We start from the raw sequence: 14614 nt of genomic DNA, 5'->3' as shown, positions 1-14614 counted from the left end.
AGCTTTAATAGTGGGCACACAGACCGCCGGCTGCAGCAGGAGCCGAGCTATGGTTACAGTGGGCACGCTATTAAGGAGAATGAATATTCCCTGCTCCCCACGCCCATGGGCGTGGGGAGCAGGGAATATTCATTTTCTTTAGCAGCAGGCACAGCGTAGGCTGCAGCAGGCGGCTGCTACCTCCTGTGCCCCGCTCTTCCCCCGCTGTCGCTCACCCCCAGCCCCCCACCAGCCACAGAACATATGTTCGGACTTTAAGACGCACCACCCACTTTCCTCCAAAAATTTTAGAGGAAAAAAGTGCGTCTTATAGTCCGAAAAATCCGGTATACCTCTGCAGATATTGAAGGAGCCTCTTAATGTAGTATAAGCTATACTGTTGGTTCACGCATTGTGACTTTATTTATGGATATCTTGGCTGATAACTATTTGCCAAAACTATGTTTGGTTTAATTTTTTCCTCCTGTGAGTGGTTGTAGTACCTAGGATCATCTAGGGATAATTAGGGTGATACAACAGAAATGGGGGTGCCACAACTTGCGCTCTTTTAGGGTGTAAACCTCAGCGGAAAGGAAGGGTAAATAATGAGGGATAACAAATAGGGAAAGGATTGAGGCTCCATCCCCACCTCCCCTACCTGCCTTTAACCCCTGATTTAATTTATATGGCCTCGGAATTACATACATTTTTTTCATTTCTATAGTGCCAATTTGTAAAATTTGAACGGGAACATATGTAGTAGTTCCTTTTTAATAAGGTATAAATAAAGTATATACATTTTAATGGAGATTTTTCTTTGTGAGACAAATTTACATACACACAGCTCTACTACATATGCACATTTACATACATACACAGCTCTGCTACATATGATAATGTCTGTAAAATGCTGTGGAATATGTTAGCACTATATAAGAATAAAGATTATTATTATTATTATATGCAAATTTGCATACAAAAACACTGTGTACACATTTCCCCATTTTGCAGTTCCTTCCAGGTCATGTGAATGATTACATGATCGGAAAGGTCCTTGAGCTAGTCAGGTGGAAGGTTTTTTAGCTGCTCACTCAGGACGTGCAGCCTCTGTACCGGTCCTGGTACCTTCCCCTCCTGCTCAGCACCAATCAGTTATATACAGGTGGGGCTGGAGGAGAGAGAGCAGTACTCTCAGTGATCAGGAAAGACACTGTCTCAGCATTCTCCTCTGTCATGAGATGCTGCCTCCAGTTTATAAGACACACTTATTAACAAGATATTTTCATGATAAAAATGTCTTATAGGCCAAGAAATATGATACGTTCTAAAGTGATTTCCCTTTCTCATTTATTAATACAATGTCTGTTAAATCTCTTTGTACAATGTGTCAATAACACATATAGTTTATCTAAGTCTGAATTATTTTTGATGGTCAACAAAATACAATTTTCCAGTAATTCATTTTTCACACTCTAGGTATGACAATGGCTTCTCTGTGTGGGATTTTTTACTTTTAAAGTGTGGTCCACTACATGGACAACCCCTTCTCAATCCTCATGTTTGGTCGTGTTAAAATAAAAGCACTGATACAAACCTCCCATGGAGGCGTCGTTCAAGCGGTGTCATCACTTGCGTTCCCGGGGCTCATGTGAGGTTGTTATGTCACGTGAGTTCTTCAGCCAATTAGTGCTGGCGTGATTGTCCCCATCTTCAGACAAATTGAACATCAAGAAGTCAGAGAGCAGCCGCAGCCCTGGCTTCCTGTTGATGTTCAATGCATCCGAAGGCAGGGATAGTGAAGCCGTCGCTGATTGGGCACAGGACTCATGTGATGTAACAACCTCACATGAGCCCCGGGAATGCGATTGCCGACAAAGCTGGAATGGTGAATATGAGTGTTTTTATTTTAACGAGCCAAATATGAGGAATGACAAGGGATTTCCCTAATCGTGGACAACCCCTTTAAGAAAGTACAATTTTCGATTAAAACATTTCCAACATTCTGAATATGAAAAAGACTTCTCCCTTGTGTGCCTTCTCTGATGTTTTTTAATAGTTGATTTCCGTGTAAAACATTTCCCACATTAAAAACATGAAAAAGGCTTCTCCCCTGTGTGAACTCTTTGGTGACTAAGAAGAGACGATTTCTTCACAAAATATTTCCCACATTCTGAGCATGAAAAAGGTGTCTCCCTGTGTGGGTTCTCTGGTACATAACTAAACCTGATTTCTGGTTAAAACATTTCCCACATTCTGAACATGAAAAAGGCTTTTCCCTGTGTGGATTCTCTGGTGTCTATCAAGATGCGATTTCTGGTTAAAATATTTCCCACATTCTGAACATGAAAAAGGCTTCTCCCCTGTGTGGGTTCTCTGGTGCTTAATCAAATCAGATTTCTGGATAAAATATTTCCCACATTCTGAACATAAAAAAGGCTTCTCCCCTGTGTGGATTCTCTGGTGTCTATAAAGATATGATTTCCGGTTAAAATATTTCCCACATTCTGAACATGAAAAAGGCTTCTCCCCTGTGTGGATTCTCTTGTGGCTATAAAGATTTGACTTTCGGTTAAAATATTTCCCACATTCTGAACATGAATAAGGCTTCTCCCCTGTGTGAGTTCTCTGGTGACCAAGAAGAATTGATTTTTTCCCAAAACATTTTCCACATTTTGAACATGAAAAAGGCTTCTCCCCTGTGTGAGCTCTTTGGTGACTAAGAAGAGATGATTTATTCCCAAAACATTTCCCACATTCTAAACATGAAAAAGGCTTCTCCCCTGTGTGGGTTCTCTGGTGGTTAACAAAATGTGATTTATAGTTAAAACATTTCCCACATTCTGAACAGGAAAAAGGCTTCTCCCCTGTGTGACTTCTCTGGTGTTTAACAAGATTCCATTTCTGGATAAAATATTTCCCACATTCTGAACAGGAAAAAGGCTTCTCCCCTGTGTGAGTTCTCTGGTGTATAACAAGATTCCATTTCTGCATAAAATATTTCCCACATTCTGAACAGGAAAATTGTTTCTCCCCTGTGTGGGTTCTCTGGTGCTTAATCACATCTGATTTCTGGTTAATACATTTCCCACATTCTGAAGAGCAAAAAGGCTTCTCCCCAGTGTGAGTTTTCTGGTGCTTAAACAAATTTGATTTCCGGTTAAAACATTTCTCACATTCTGAACAGGAGTATGCCTTCTCACCTATGTGAGTTCTCTGGTGTCTAGCAAGATCTGATTTCTGGTTAAAATATTTCCCACATTTGGAACAAGAAAATCTTTTCTCCACAGTGTGAATTTTTTGATGTTTAAGAAAAGGCTTTTCGAAGTGAATATTATTTCCAGATTCTGAATGTGAAAATGGCTTCTTTGCTTTAGGAGCAATTTGTTTTTTAATTCTTATTTTTTTACTTTCATTTTCCTTAGCAGTCGGTAATGAATCAGAAGACGAGACCTGTTTCAAAGCATCAGATGACAGATCTTTGCTGTGAAGGGATGATAGTATGTCTGGAGTAATGGCATTCACTTCAATTGTATCCTGTGGGATATCGAGATCATTTGATTTAAAATTTGAAGATGTCATCTGTCCCTCTGATCTCCTGGTACAGTCATCTGCCAAGAATAAAACCAATTATTTTTGAATAAAATATCCTTGAATTTTATATTGTTCAACATTTCTACTTGAACTGTCTGTAAAAACGGCCAGTTATGTAAAAATATAGAATTATTCACAAAGACAATGACAGTTCACAGTCTAATATAAAACCTCATAGGATGAACCAGTAGAGCGTGGTGTTCAACTGTTTTTTCATTCTGCTTCCCAAATAGGGAATAAAAAGCCACCAAACAATGTTATGTAGGTGAAAATTATAGCAATAACAACTTCTACTGATCTCACCAAAAACAAGTCCCCACTCAGGTCCATCACCTGTCAATGGAAAAACAGAGGTTTCCACATTATTAGTGACTAAAAGGCTCTTAAAAAGAAACATGGCTTCCATAAACCAATCCAGCAGGATCCGCTCTCCCAAAGTCAAATCTCCCCCTCACTTCTGAGCCTTGCAGTGTGCCCAAACCACATTTAGCATCCATGTATTTGACATTACTATAGTGAGAAGAACCCACTTAATTGATGGTGTGTGTCTCCTGGAGCACAATCTGGGTAATATGTGTTGGGCAATAAAATACTATTTAGCAATTTTCACTCTCCAACATCCACTACATGCTAATTTCTAGAAAGAGCCTGTGGAGTCAAAATAGTCACTACTCCTAGGGGATTTCTACTGCTCTGGTTTTCTGTCATTTTGGCATATTAGGGCTTCTTCAAAAGGGGTGTCCCATCTCCTTTGTGACCTGCTCCTGAGACATCTGCTTCTGTCACCAGGCGCTGTCTTATTCATTCTGCAGGTGGTACTAGTAATGAAGGTGTCGGAGCAAGAAGCTCTAGGCGGCCCAGGCTCTGCCCAGCCACTAAGATTAGGGTGCCTGAGACCTACAGTGGTGGCCAAAGGTATTGGCACCCCTGAAATTCTGTCAGATAATACTCAGTTTCTTCCTGAAAATGATTGCAATCACAAATTCTTTGGTATTATTATCTTCATTTAATTTGCTTGCAAGGAAAAATCACAAAAGAGAATGAAGCAAAAATCAAATCATTGATCATTTCACACAAAACTCCAAAAAAGAGCCGGACAAAAGTATTGGCACCCTCAGCCTAATACTTGGTTGCACAACCTTTAGCCAAAATAACTGCGAACAACCGCTTCCGGTAACCATCAATGAGTTTCTTACAATTCTCTGCTGGAATTGTAAACCATTCTTCTTTGGCAAACTGCTCCAGGTCCCTGATATTTGAAGGGTGCCTTCTCCAAACTGCCATTTTGAGATCTCTCCACAGGTGTTCTATGGGATTCAAGTCTGGACTCATTGCTGGCCACCTTAGAAGTCTCCAGTGCTTTCTCTCAAACCATTTTATAGTGCTTTTGGAAGTGTGTTTTGGGTCATTGTCCTGCTGGAAGACCCATGACCTCTGAGGGAGACCCAGCTTTCTCACACTGGGCCCTACATTATGCTGCAAAATTTGTTGGTAGTCTTCAGACTTCGTAATGCCATGCACACGGTCAAGCAGTCCAGTGCCAGAGGCAGCAAAGCAACCACAAAACATCAGGGAACCTCCGCCATGTTTGACTGTAGGGACCGTGTTCTTTTCTTTGAATGCCTCTTTTTTTTCCTGTACACTCTATGTTGATGCTTTTTCCCAAAAACCTATACTTTTGTCTCATCTGACCAGAGAGCTTTCTTCCAAAACGTTTTAGGCTTTCTCAGGTAAGTTTTGGCAAACTCCAGCCTGGCTTTTTTATGTCTCGGGGTAAGAAGTGGGGTCTTCCTGGGTACCCTACCATACAGTCCCTTTTCATTCAGACGCCGACGGATAGTACGGGTTGACACTGTTGTACCCTCGGACTGCAGGGCAGCTTGAACTTGTTTGGATGTTAGTCGAGGTTCTTTATCCACCATCCGCACAATCTTGCATTGAAATCTCTCGTCAATTTTTCTTTTCCATCCACATCTAGGGAGGTTAGCCACAGGGCCATGGGCTTTAAACTTCTTGATGACACTGCGCACGGAAGACACAGGAACATTCAGGTCTTTGGAGATGGACTTGTAGCCTTGAGATTGCTCATGCTTCCTCACAATTTGGTTTCTCAAGTCCTCAGACAGTTCTTTGGTCTTCTTTCTTTTCTCCATGCTCAATGTGGTACACACAAGGACACAGGACAGAGGTTGAGTCAACTTTAATCCATGTTAACTGGCTGCAAGTGTGATTTAGTTATTGCCAACACCTGTTAGGTGCCACAGGTAAGTTACAGGTGCTGTTAATTACACGAATTAAAGATGCATCACGTGATTTTTCAAACAGTGCCAATACTTTTGTCCACCCCCTTTTTTAGGTTTGGTGTGGAATTATATCCAATTTGGCTTTAGGACAATTCTTTTTGTGTTTTTTCATTGAAGACAAATTAAATGAAGATAATAATACCGAAGAATTTGTGATTGCAATCATTTTCAGGAAGAAACTGAGTATTATCTGACAGAATTGCAGGGGTGCCAATACTTTTGGCCACCACTGTATAGTACCATCCAGTCTGGCAGTATGGGTGTGTGTGCTGTCCAGCTTGAGTAATCAGCTTCCTGCTTTAGCCAGCTGGAGAGCACCACACCCTAGTAAAGCTCAGAGCATATTGCTGGAAGCTGCCAGATACAGCCTTGTTCTCCTCTGGTTCAGTCCTCTGTACTCATCTCACAGCTTGTGTATTTGTTTCCTGTTGTGACCCCGGCCCATTTACTGACCACTCTTGTGTCATCTGATTTTGTATTTTCTCTGCCCTCCTGATTCTGACTCGGCTACCTGACTATTCTTCTTGCCAAGTCACATCACAGAGAATAGCAGGTAACACCGTGGCCCAAGCTTAGGGGTCTTTGTGTAAGTCCTTGTTCATCACCCTTTAATGTTTAAAGGGTGATGAACTAGAAAATTCCTGAGATCTGGAAAACGGGGTGGATAGTGCCAAGCCTGTTCGTAGGAGCCATCTTTTGAGCTGCCAGGTGACCACGAAAAGTGCCCTAATACATTGTGTCTGCAAACTATTCCAGCAAGATCTGCATTCAAATAGCTAAATCCTTCCTTTCTTAACCTGCCATGTGTCCAGACAGTAGTGTACAACCGTATATAGGGTATTGTCAAATTCAAGAAAAGTTGGAAAATAATTTGTAAAAGTCCATTTGTTTCTATTATCCTTTGTGAAGAATTCCAAAGTTCTCACCACATAAAGTGTCACACATCAGATGTGAAAATTGGGGCCTAATTAGGAACACAAAACTGGCTGCAGGAAGTGGTTAAATCAGAGTATTTTGGGCATTAACTACTGTAGTCAAAAATTGAGGCATTTGGTTTTTATACTTTGAGAAAGGCGCCGATCCGGCACAGAAACGTGTTGGTATTAATAAAAGCCGTCTTGGAATCCCAAGCCTCTTCATTCCTGCAGCGCAGCCTGCCTAAACGTGCCAGCTTCCATTTTTTTGCCTAGTCAAAAATTGTGGGTATAGACAATAACACATCTACTAAAATGATCAAACTGAACAGTCTTCATCAATAAAAGATGAGTAACTAGTGGTGAAACCTCCCTGGCGTAATTAGAGTATGGGGCTCGGTGGCTCTTGGCAATCTAAACCATCGTAAGGGACAATATTATCTATCAGATGAGTTTCATGAAGAAATATTAGACATTCAAGGAGACCTTTTTATAATAGTGCAGAGCTGAGGTATCTTAAATTTAGATCTAAGGCATTTGGAAGAGGCAATGGAGACCTTTTTGAAAGACTACAAGGGAGTTACAGAGTCACATAAGTGAGGCCGGCTGATCCCATCACAATCAAACTATTACACAGAATGAACCTATAAAAAATAGACATAAAATAAAAAAAAATGTTACATTCCCAACATCAACATATGTATGAGGGGAGAGCTCCAACACTAAACTGGAGTCGCACTCATTTATGGTGGACCATTGGAGCTACTATGAGTCCTGACCAGAAGAGTAGAGAAAGTATTAGTGCTCCCATTTCAGGAGAGATTGTGCAGTAATCTGAATTCCTTAGGATTGAAAACATAATGGAATTTATGACGTGGAGTGAATCCATGAAACAGGGCTCGAGCCAACACATCTCCTGCAGGCGTGAATAAATGTATATTACAGCCATCAGCCACGCACAGCTTAGAGATATATCATGGCACAGGTGTAATGTTTTTTATGTAGTTTATCACAATCCTGTTTGAAGTTAGTTGGCTTTAAAAGAAATTGAAAATTTAAGATAAAGGTAAATTCTATTGTTATTGTACAGAAATTCACACTTGGCCTCACTGCACATTTAATGTTATCAATCACAAAAAGTGAAGTTTGGCCAGAAAGACTGGACCTGGTCTTGTAGGGACCATATGAGGACATTCAGCAACACAGAAGGGAGAGAAGGTAGATTCATCCAATAAGATATCAGGGTTCTAGGAAGCCAACAGCATCATTACCCTCCACTTTCTGTAATAATATTTTTCTTCAAGTGATTTTCTAAATTGTCAGCACATTCTACGTACGCTGTCATTTGGCTTTTCAGTTTATAGATCTGGGCAGGTAAGGGTCAGCGACTTCTAATTTCAGTTAGAAGGTGTATCCTCCAGGTTGTAAGTTCTAGAGAAAATGGCTTTTAATGCCCAAAGTCATTTGAACAGTTTTTGGTGGAGCAGAATATTGTGGTCTAGGGGTAAAATGGTGATCACACGATTGTAATACGGCCGGATTACACCACCGATAAAGCAGAAACAGACAGCGACGGAGAAGGATCTGTGACTTCTCAGCATTTAGTGGTTACTACTCACCTGGGAGGTTATCTGTAGGAATCTCCTCTTTACACCACTCATCACCCCTCACATATGTCTCTGTAGTATCAATATGGGTCAGATCTTCACCCTGAAAACAAATATTGTAAAAGTCACAGACAGATGAGAAGTCACATCTATGATTAGCACTAATCCTGCCATCTCCACCCTTCTCATTACACAAGTATAAAACATATAATACTTGTGGATAAAACAAGACTGAACACAAGACCTTCACAGCCATCTACACATCATAGGAGAGATCTCATGACACCTTCTCTCCATCTACCTGATGATCCTGAGGAACATTGGGATCTTCTTGTTTACAGTCCTGTGGAAGAAGAGGATGGGGACATCTCTCTGGTGTTGTCCTCTTGCTGGATAGATCTGGAAGAAACACATACAGGGACTGAATTCATTCTTTACATACAGATAATTATAGGCCGTGTGTATTTAGTTCTGTCTATTACCTGGTGATGTGAGGGGCTGGGGAACCTCCATCATGACGTCCTTGTACAGATCTTTGTGTCCTTCTAAATACTCCCACTCATCCATGGAGAAATAGACAGCGACATCCTGACACCTTATAGGAACCTGACACATACAATGATACCGTCATCCCCCGATCCTTTCATAGCGTTACTGTATAATGTCCCAGAATTCCCAGCAGTGTCACCTCTCCAGTCAGCAGCTCAATCATCTTGTGGGTGAGTTCTAGGATCTTGTGGTCATTGATGTCCTCATGTATCAGGGGGTGAGGTGAAAGCTCCGTGATTGGGCTCAGGGGTTTTCCCCATTCCTCAGATACAGGGTCCTGACAGCGCTCACTAGAGGTCTTCTTCACTACTGTGTAATCCTGGTTATGGAGAGACACATTCATAAATCTCACTACAGACATTTCCAGAGTCCTCTCCTCTCCAGTTCTGTCCATCTGTTATTCCCATAGATAAGAATGATGTAATGTGATGTCATCAGAATCTCTCACCTCTCCAGTAAGCCGGAAGAGGATCTCTAGGGTGAGGTGTAATATCCTCTCCGCCATCTTGTCTCTGTCCATATCCCTCTTTGATGGGTAAATCAGGAAAATTCTCTTATATAGTAGATCTTCACTGAGAGGATCTGATATTGTAGAGACCTGAATAAGAATATGAGCCGATGTAACATCATAAAAATCCTGTGTAATAATCCAATTACTGGAGATAATAAGAGAAACATATGAGGAGATTTATTATTTTACAGTATTTAGTTTTCTGCTTTACATCTACTAATAAAACCTATATATTTTAGGCCACAGACAACAAGCAGTTCCTTCCTTGGAGTCTGCAGCTGAATACGTTTCTCATAGACTTATCTTCCATAAAGTGAATTCTCATTTCATTTACTGACACTGGAATAGGCATTAGCAATACCGCAGGAGATATTCATTACACGTAACATGAGAAATAACTACTTCATGAAGTGGATGACATCTTTATCTTCTACTATGGCTCGGGAACATATTTGGTCAAAGTCAGTCACTGACTACATCATCCCCGGCCGTCTATATGAATTTTAAGTCTTTTGGGCATCAAAACATAGATGTACACTGCAGGGTTGGCACAAGTGCGGCTGCAACAAAAACCCTGGCAGTTTAACCACTTACTGCTGTCAAAAGCACAGATGGCATCTAAGAAGGTTTGACAGAGTTCGGCTCAATGCCCCTTCTCCCCCAAGTACTCGATAGTATGGGGCTGCCTAGTTACTACGATATTTAAATGCCTAATAATGGTGTCTGGGCCTGCAATGTACGAATGTCTACTATGTCGGGCCAAAGGGAGTGTCCAATAAGTTGCCTTTTAACACCCTCATACGCATTAGACTAAAGTTGCATGAAAGCACAGATTTTGGGGGATTTGGTTGACTATATAATGTATTTGGGGGCCTGAATTACAGAGGCTAATCCGTTTGTTCTTCCTGTAGATAATCCTCCACTAGAGGAGTCTGGAGGCGACTCTCTCATACAGACCACAGGAAAGCTGGAATATTTGTGTATATGGGAGAGATAGCAGTCTGCCAAATGACCGTTCGGCCAATATCTATCATGTGTATAGGGCCGTTAGTATTACACTGACAGTCAAGGGATAACACAGTAGTACAGTGCATCACCTGAGCAATCAGAGGCTTGTATGTTGTATGATCGCACTAATGACAGTTGGTTAGCAAAGATTTAACGTGAATAAAAATATCAATGTTTGCAAGTGGGTAGCTAACTGGCTAAGGGATAGAAGGCAGAGGGTGGTTATAAATGGAATATACTCAGATTGGGTAAGCGTCACTAGTGGGGTACCACAGGGGTCTGTACTAGGCCCAATGTTATTTAATATCTTTATTAACGACATAGTCAACGGGATAAATAGTAAAATATCAATATTTGCAGATGACACAAAGTTATGTAAAACAATTAATACAAAAGAGGACAGTGCAGACCTACAGAGGGATTTGGATAAGCTGGGTAGGTGGAGCATTAAATGGCAAATGAGGTTTAACGAGGAGAAATGTAAGGTCATACATATGGGAAGGAAAAATGGAAGTCACCAGTACTCACTGAATGGGAAATCATTGGGGAATTCAGAGATGGAGAAGGACTTGGGCATCTTGATTGATAGCAAACTAAATTGGAGTGCCCAAAGTCAGGCCGCTGCTGTAAGGGCAAACAGGGTAATGGGATGTATCAGAAGAGGTATAGCTGCAAAGGATGAGAACATTGTTCTTCCACTGTACAAAGCACTGGTCAGACCACACTTGGAATACTGTGCTCAGTTATGGGCCCCAATATATAGAAAGGATATAAACGAGCTTGAAAAGGTACAAAGGAGGGCAACAAAATTAATAAGGGGAATGGAGGGACTGCAATACCCAGAGAGGTTGGCAAAACTAGGACTATTCAGCCTGGAAAAGAGAAGGTTGAGGGGGGACATAATAAATGTGTACAAATATGTTAGGGGACAGTATAGAGATCTTGCCCGGGATTTGTTCAAAAGGAGGGATATTACGGTAACAAGAGGGCATTCACTAAGACTGGAAGAGAAAAGGTTTCAGCACCAGCATAGGAAGGGGTTCTTTACGGTAAGAGCAGTGAGAATATGGAATTCAGTGAGTGAGGAGACGGCAATGTCGGATTCACTACACCAGTTCAAGCGGGGACTGGATGCATTTCTAGATACCAGGCAGATTTCAGCGTATACTTAAAAATAAAATAAAATAGTAGGTTGATACAGGGATTTATTCTGACTGTTGGTTTCAGAGTCGGGAGGGAATTTTTCCTCAGGTGAAGATTGGCTAAATCATTTGGGGTTTTTGCCCTCCTCTGGATCAACTTTAGCAATTACAGAACTAACAGGTCGAACTTGATGGACGCAAGTCTTTATTCGGCTTTACAAACTATGTTACTATCACAGTTTTGGCAACAAGAAATATCCGTCACTATTGGCACAACAGACTCACTACACAATGTTAAGTCACGTCCATAACAACTTTATTATACTCTATTATCCTATACACAGTGGCGTAGATAGAAATCACAAGTCCTACAGCAATATCTCTAATTGGGCCCCACCAACCTTAACCCCTTTCTGATGTATGACCTAATAGTACGTTTTGGTGACCTGGGCCGATTGGACCAATGACGTACTATTAGGTCATATGGCAATCGCGCCCGCACACAAGCGGTGCGGGGCGATCGCCGCCGGGTGTCAGCTGAAAGTCACAGCTGACACCCGGTACTATGTGCCGCTCCCGGCACATTAACACCCGCAATGCTGTAATAGAAGTCGATCGCAGCATTGCGGTAGCAAGGGGAGGTGATCGGAATACTCACCTCCTCTTCCAGCCTCCAGAGCTGTCTGTCGCGGATTCCCGGATGTTGCCATGACGACCCGATGTGATCATGACGACCCGATGTCGTCATCACAACATCCGGGTCACCAGACAGCAGGAATATTCTTTGGTCATGCGCAGTGCATGACAAAACTATCTTCTCCCTGTCCGGCGCTGACAGCCTGCATGGCACAGGGATGGTGCTGCATTCCTGTGCTATACAGGCGATCAGAATAAAAAAGTGAAAGTCCCAGAGTGGGACACAGAATAAAAGTCCACAAAGTGTTAAAAAATGAAAAAAAAAATGTAAAAATATTTAAAAAGATAAAAAAAATAATCCACCAAAAATAAAAATATAATGTACCCATCAATAAATATTATTATGAAAAAAAAACAAAAAAAACAATAAAAGTACACATATTTTGTATCGCCGCATCCGGAACGACCTGACCTATAAACTGTCCCACTAGTTAACCCCTTTAGTGAACACGGTAAAAAAATAAAATAAAAAACAAAGCAAAAAACAATGCTTTATCATCATACCGCCAAACAAAAAATGAAATAACACGCGATCAAAAAGACAAATATAAGTAAAAATGGTACCGCTGAAAACTTAATCTTGTCCCACAAAAAAACAAGCCACCATACAGCTCCATCAGCCAAAAAATAAAAAAGGTATAGCTCTCAGATTAAAGCGATGAAAAAAAATATTTTTTTCTATAAAATAGCTTTTATTGTGTAAAAGCGCCAAAACATAGAAAAACTATATAAATGTGGTACCGCTGTAAAGGTACTGACCCGAAGAATAAAGCTACCTTATCAATTTTACCACACGCGGAACAGCATAAAAAAAAAACATTAAAAAAATTCTGGAATTGCTGGTTTTTGTTTATTCTGCCTCCCAAAAATCTGAAAAGAAAGCGATCAAAAAATGTCACGTGCCTGAAAATGGCACCAATAAAAACGTCAACTCATCCCGCAAAAATCAAGCCATCACATGACTGTCGGCCAAAATATGGAAAAATTATAGCTCTCAAAATATCGTGATGCAAAAACTAGATTTTGCAAAAAAATGCGTCTTTTAGTGTGTGACAGTTGTCAATCATAAAAACCCCATATGATTCTGGTATCGCTGTAATCGCACTGACCCAAAGAATAAAGTTGTCTAATCACTTATACCGCACGAGGAATGGCGTAAAAAATAAATTCTAGGGTTAGGGTTAGGGTTAGGGTTGGGCTAGGGTTAGGGTTGGGGTTGTGTTAGGGTTAGGGTTGTGTTGGGATTTTTTTCAAAAGTAAAAAAAAAAAAGATGACGATATGGCGACTAGCGTTGAGTGCAAGTGCTCACTACTTGAGTTTGCATCAGGTGCTTGGGTATGCACTGAGTATCGCGGGTGCTCGAGTGACATGCTCGAGTCTCCACCCCATATGCTTCGTGGCCAAAAAAAACTTGCGGGGATTTCCTGCCATGCATGAGCGATCCCCACATGGTTTTTTTCGGGTGTCTAATAACCGTGAAACATGTGTGCGGAGACTCGAGCATGTCACTCGAGCACCCTTGATACATGGTGAATACCTGAGTACCCGATGCAAACTCAAGTAGCGATCACTTGCACTCAAGACTAATGACAACTTATTCAATATGATGACCTAATGTTATCAAATTCTGTGTCGTACCTCTGGGTTCAAAATGTTCACTATACCCCTTGATAAAATACTTGAGGGGTGTAGTTTCCAAAATGGGGTCACTTGTGGGGGGTTTCCACTATTTAGGCACATCAGGGGCTCTCCAAACGCGACATGGCGTCCGCTCTCAATTCCAACAAATTTTGCATTCAAAAAGTCACACAGTGCTCCTTCCCTTCTGAACTCTGCCATGCGCCCAAACACTGTATTTTCCCCACATATGGGGTATTGGAGTACTCAAGAGAAATAGCAAAAAAGTTTTTGGGGTCCATTTTCTCCCCTTACCCTTGTGAAAATAAAAAAATTGGGACTAAAAGATCATTTTTGTGGAAAAAGTTAGATTTTTTTATTTTCACGACTCCATGTTATAAACTTCTGTAAAGTACCTGGGGGTTCAAGGTGCTCACCACTATCTAGATAAGTTCCTTGAGAGGTCTAGTTTCCAAAATGGTGTTACTTGTGGGGGGTTTCCACTGTTTAGGCACATCATGAGCTCTCCAAACGCAACATGGCGTCCGCTAATTATTCAAGCAAATTTTACATTCAAAAAGTCAAATGGCGCTGCTTCTCTTCCGAACCCTGCCGTGCGCCAAGACAGTGGTTTTGCCCCACATATGGGGTATCTGCTTACTCAGGAGCAATTGAACAACAAGCTGCATGGTGAAA

General features: G+C 41.2%; 1 protein-coding gene across 1 annotated transcript; it reads right to left on the bottom strand.

Moving 5' to 3' along the window:
• Positions 1-310: 310 nt before the first annotated feature.
• Positions 311-8568, bottom strand: LOC141201397 (uncharacterized). The gene is made up of 3 exons (XM_073663388.1): positions 8542-8568; positions 8407-8497; positions 311-3587 (listed from the first exon to the last, which is right to left on the bottom strand). Exons 1-3 carry the CDS (start codon positions 8566-8568, stop codon positions 2197-2199), a joined length of 1509 nt encoding a protein of 502 aa, XP_073519489.1. The 3' UTR covers positions 311-2196.
• Between the last annotated feature and the right edge of the window lie 6046 nt (positions 8569-14614).

Source organism: Phyllobates terribilis, unplaced genomic scaffold, assembly GCF_046119375.1.
Source record: "Phyllobates terribilis strain yellow unplaced genomic scaffold, ASM4611937v1 Scaffold_115__1_contigs__length_5345438, whole genome shotgun sequence".
Classification (NCBI taxonomy): Eukaryota; Metazoa; Chordata; class Amphibia; order Anura; family Dendrobatidae; genus Phyllobates; species Phyllobates terribilis.
Note: the sequence above shows the minus strand (reverse complement) of the source record. Positions and strands in the feature narration are given on the sequence as shown.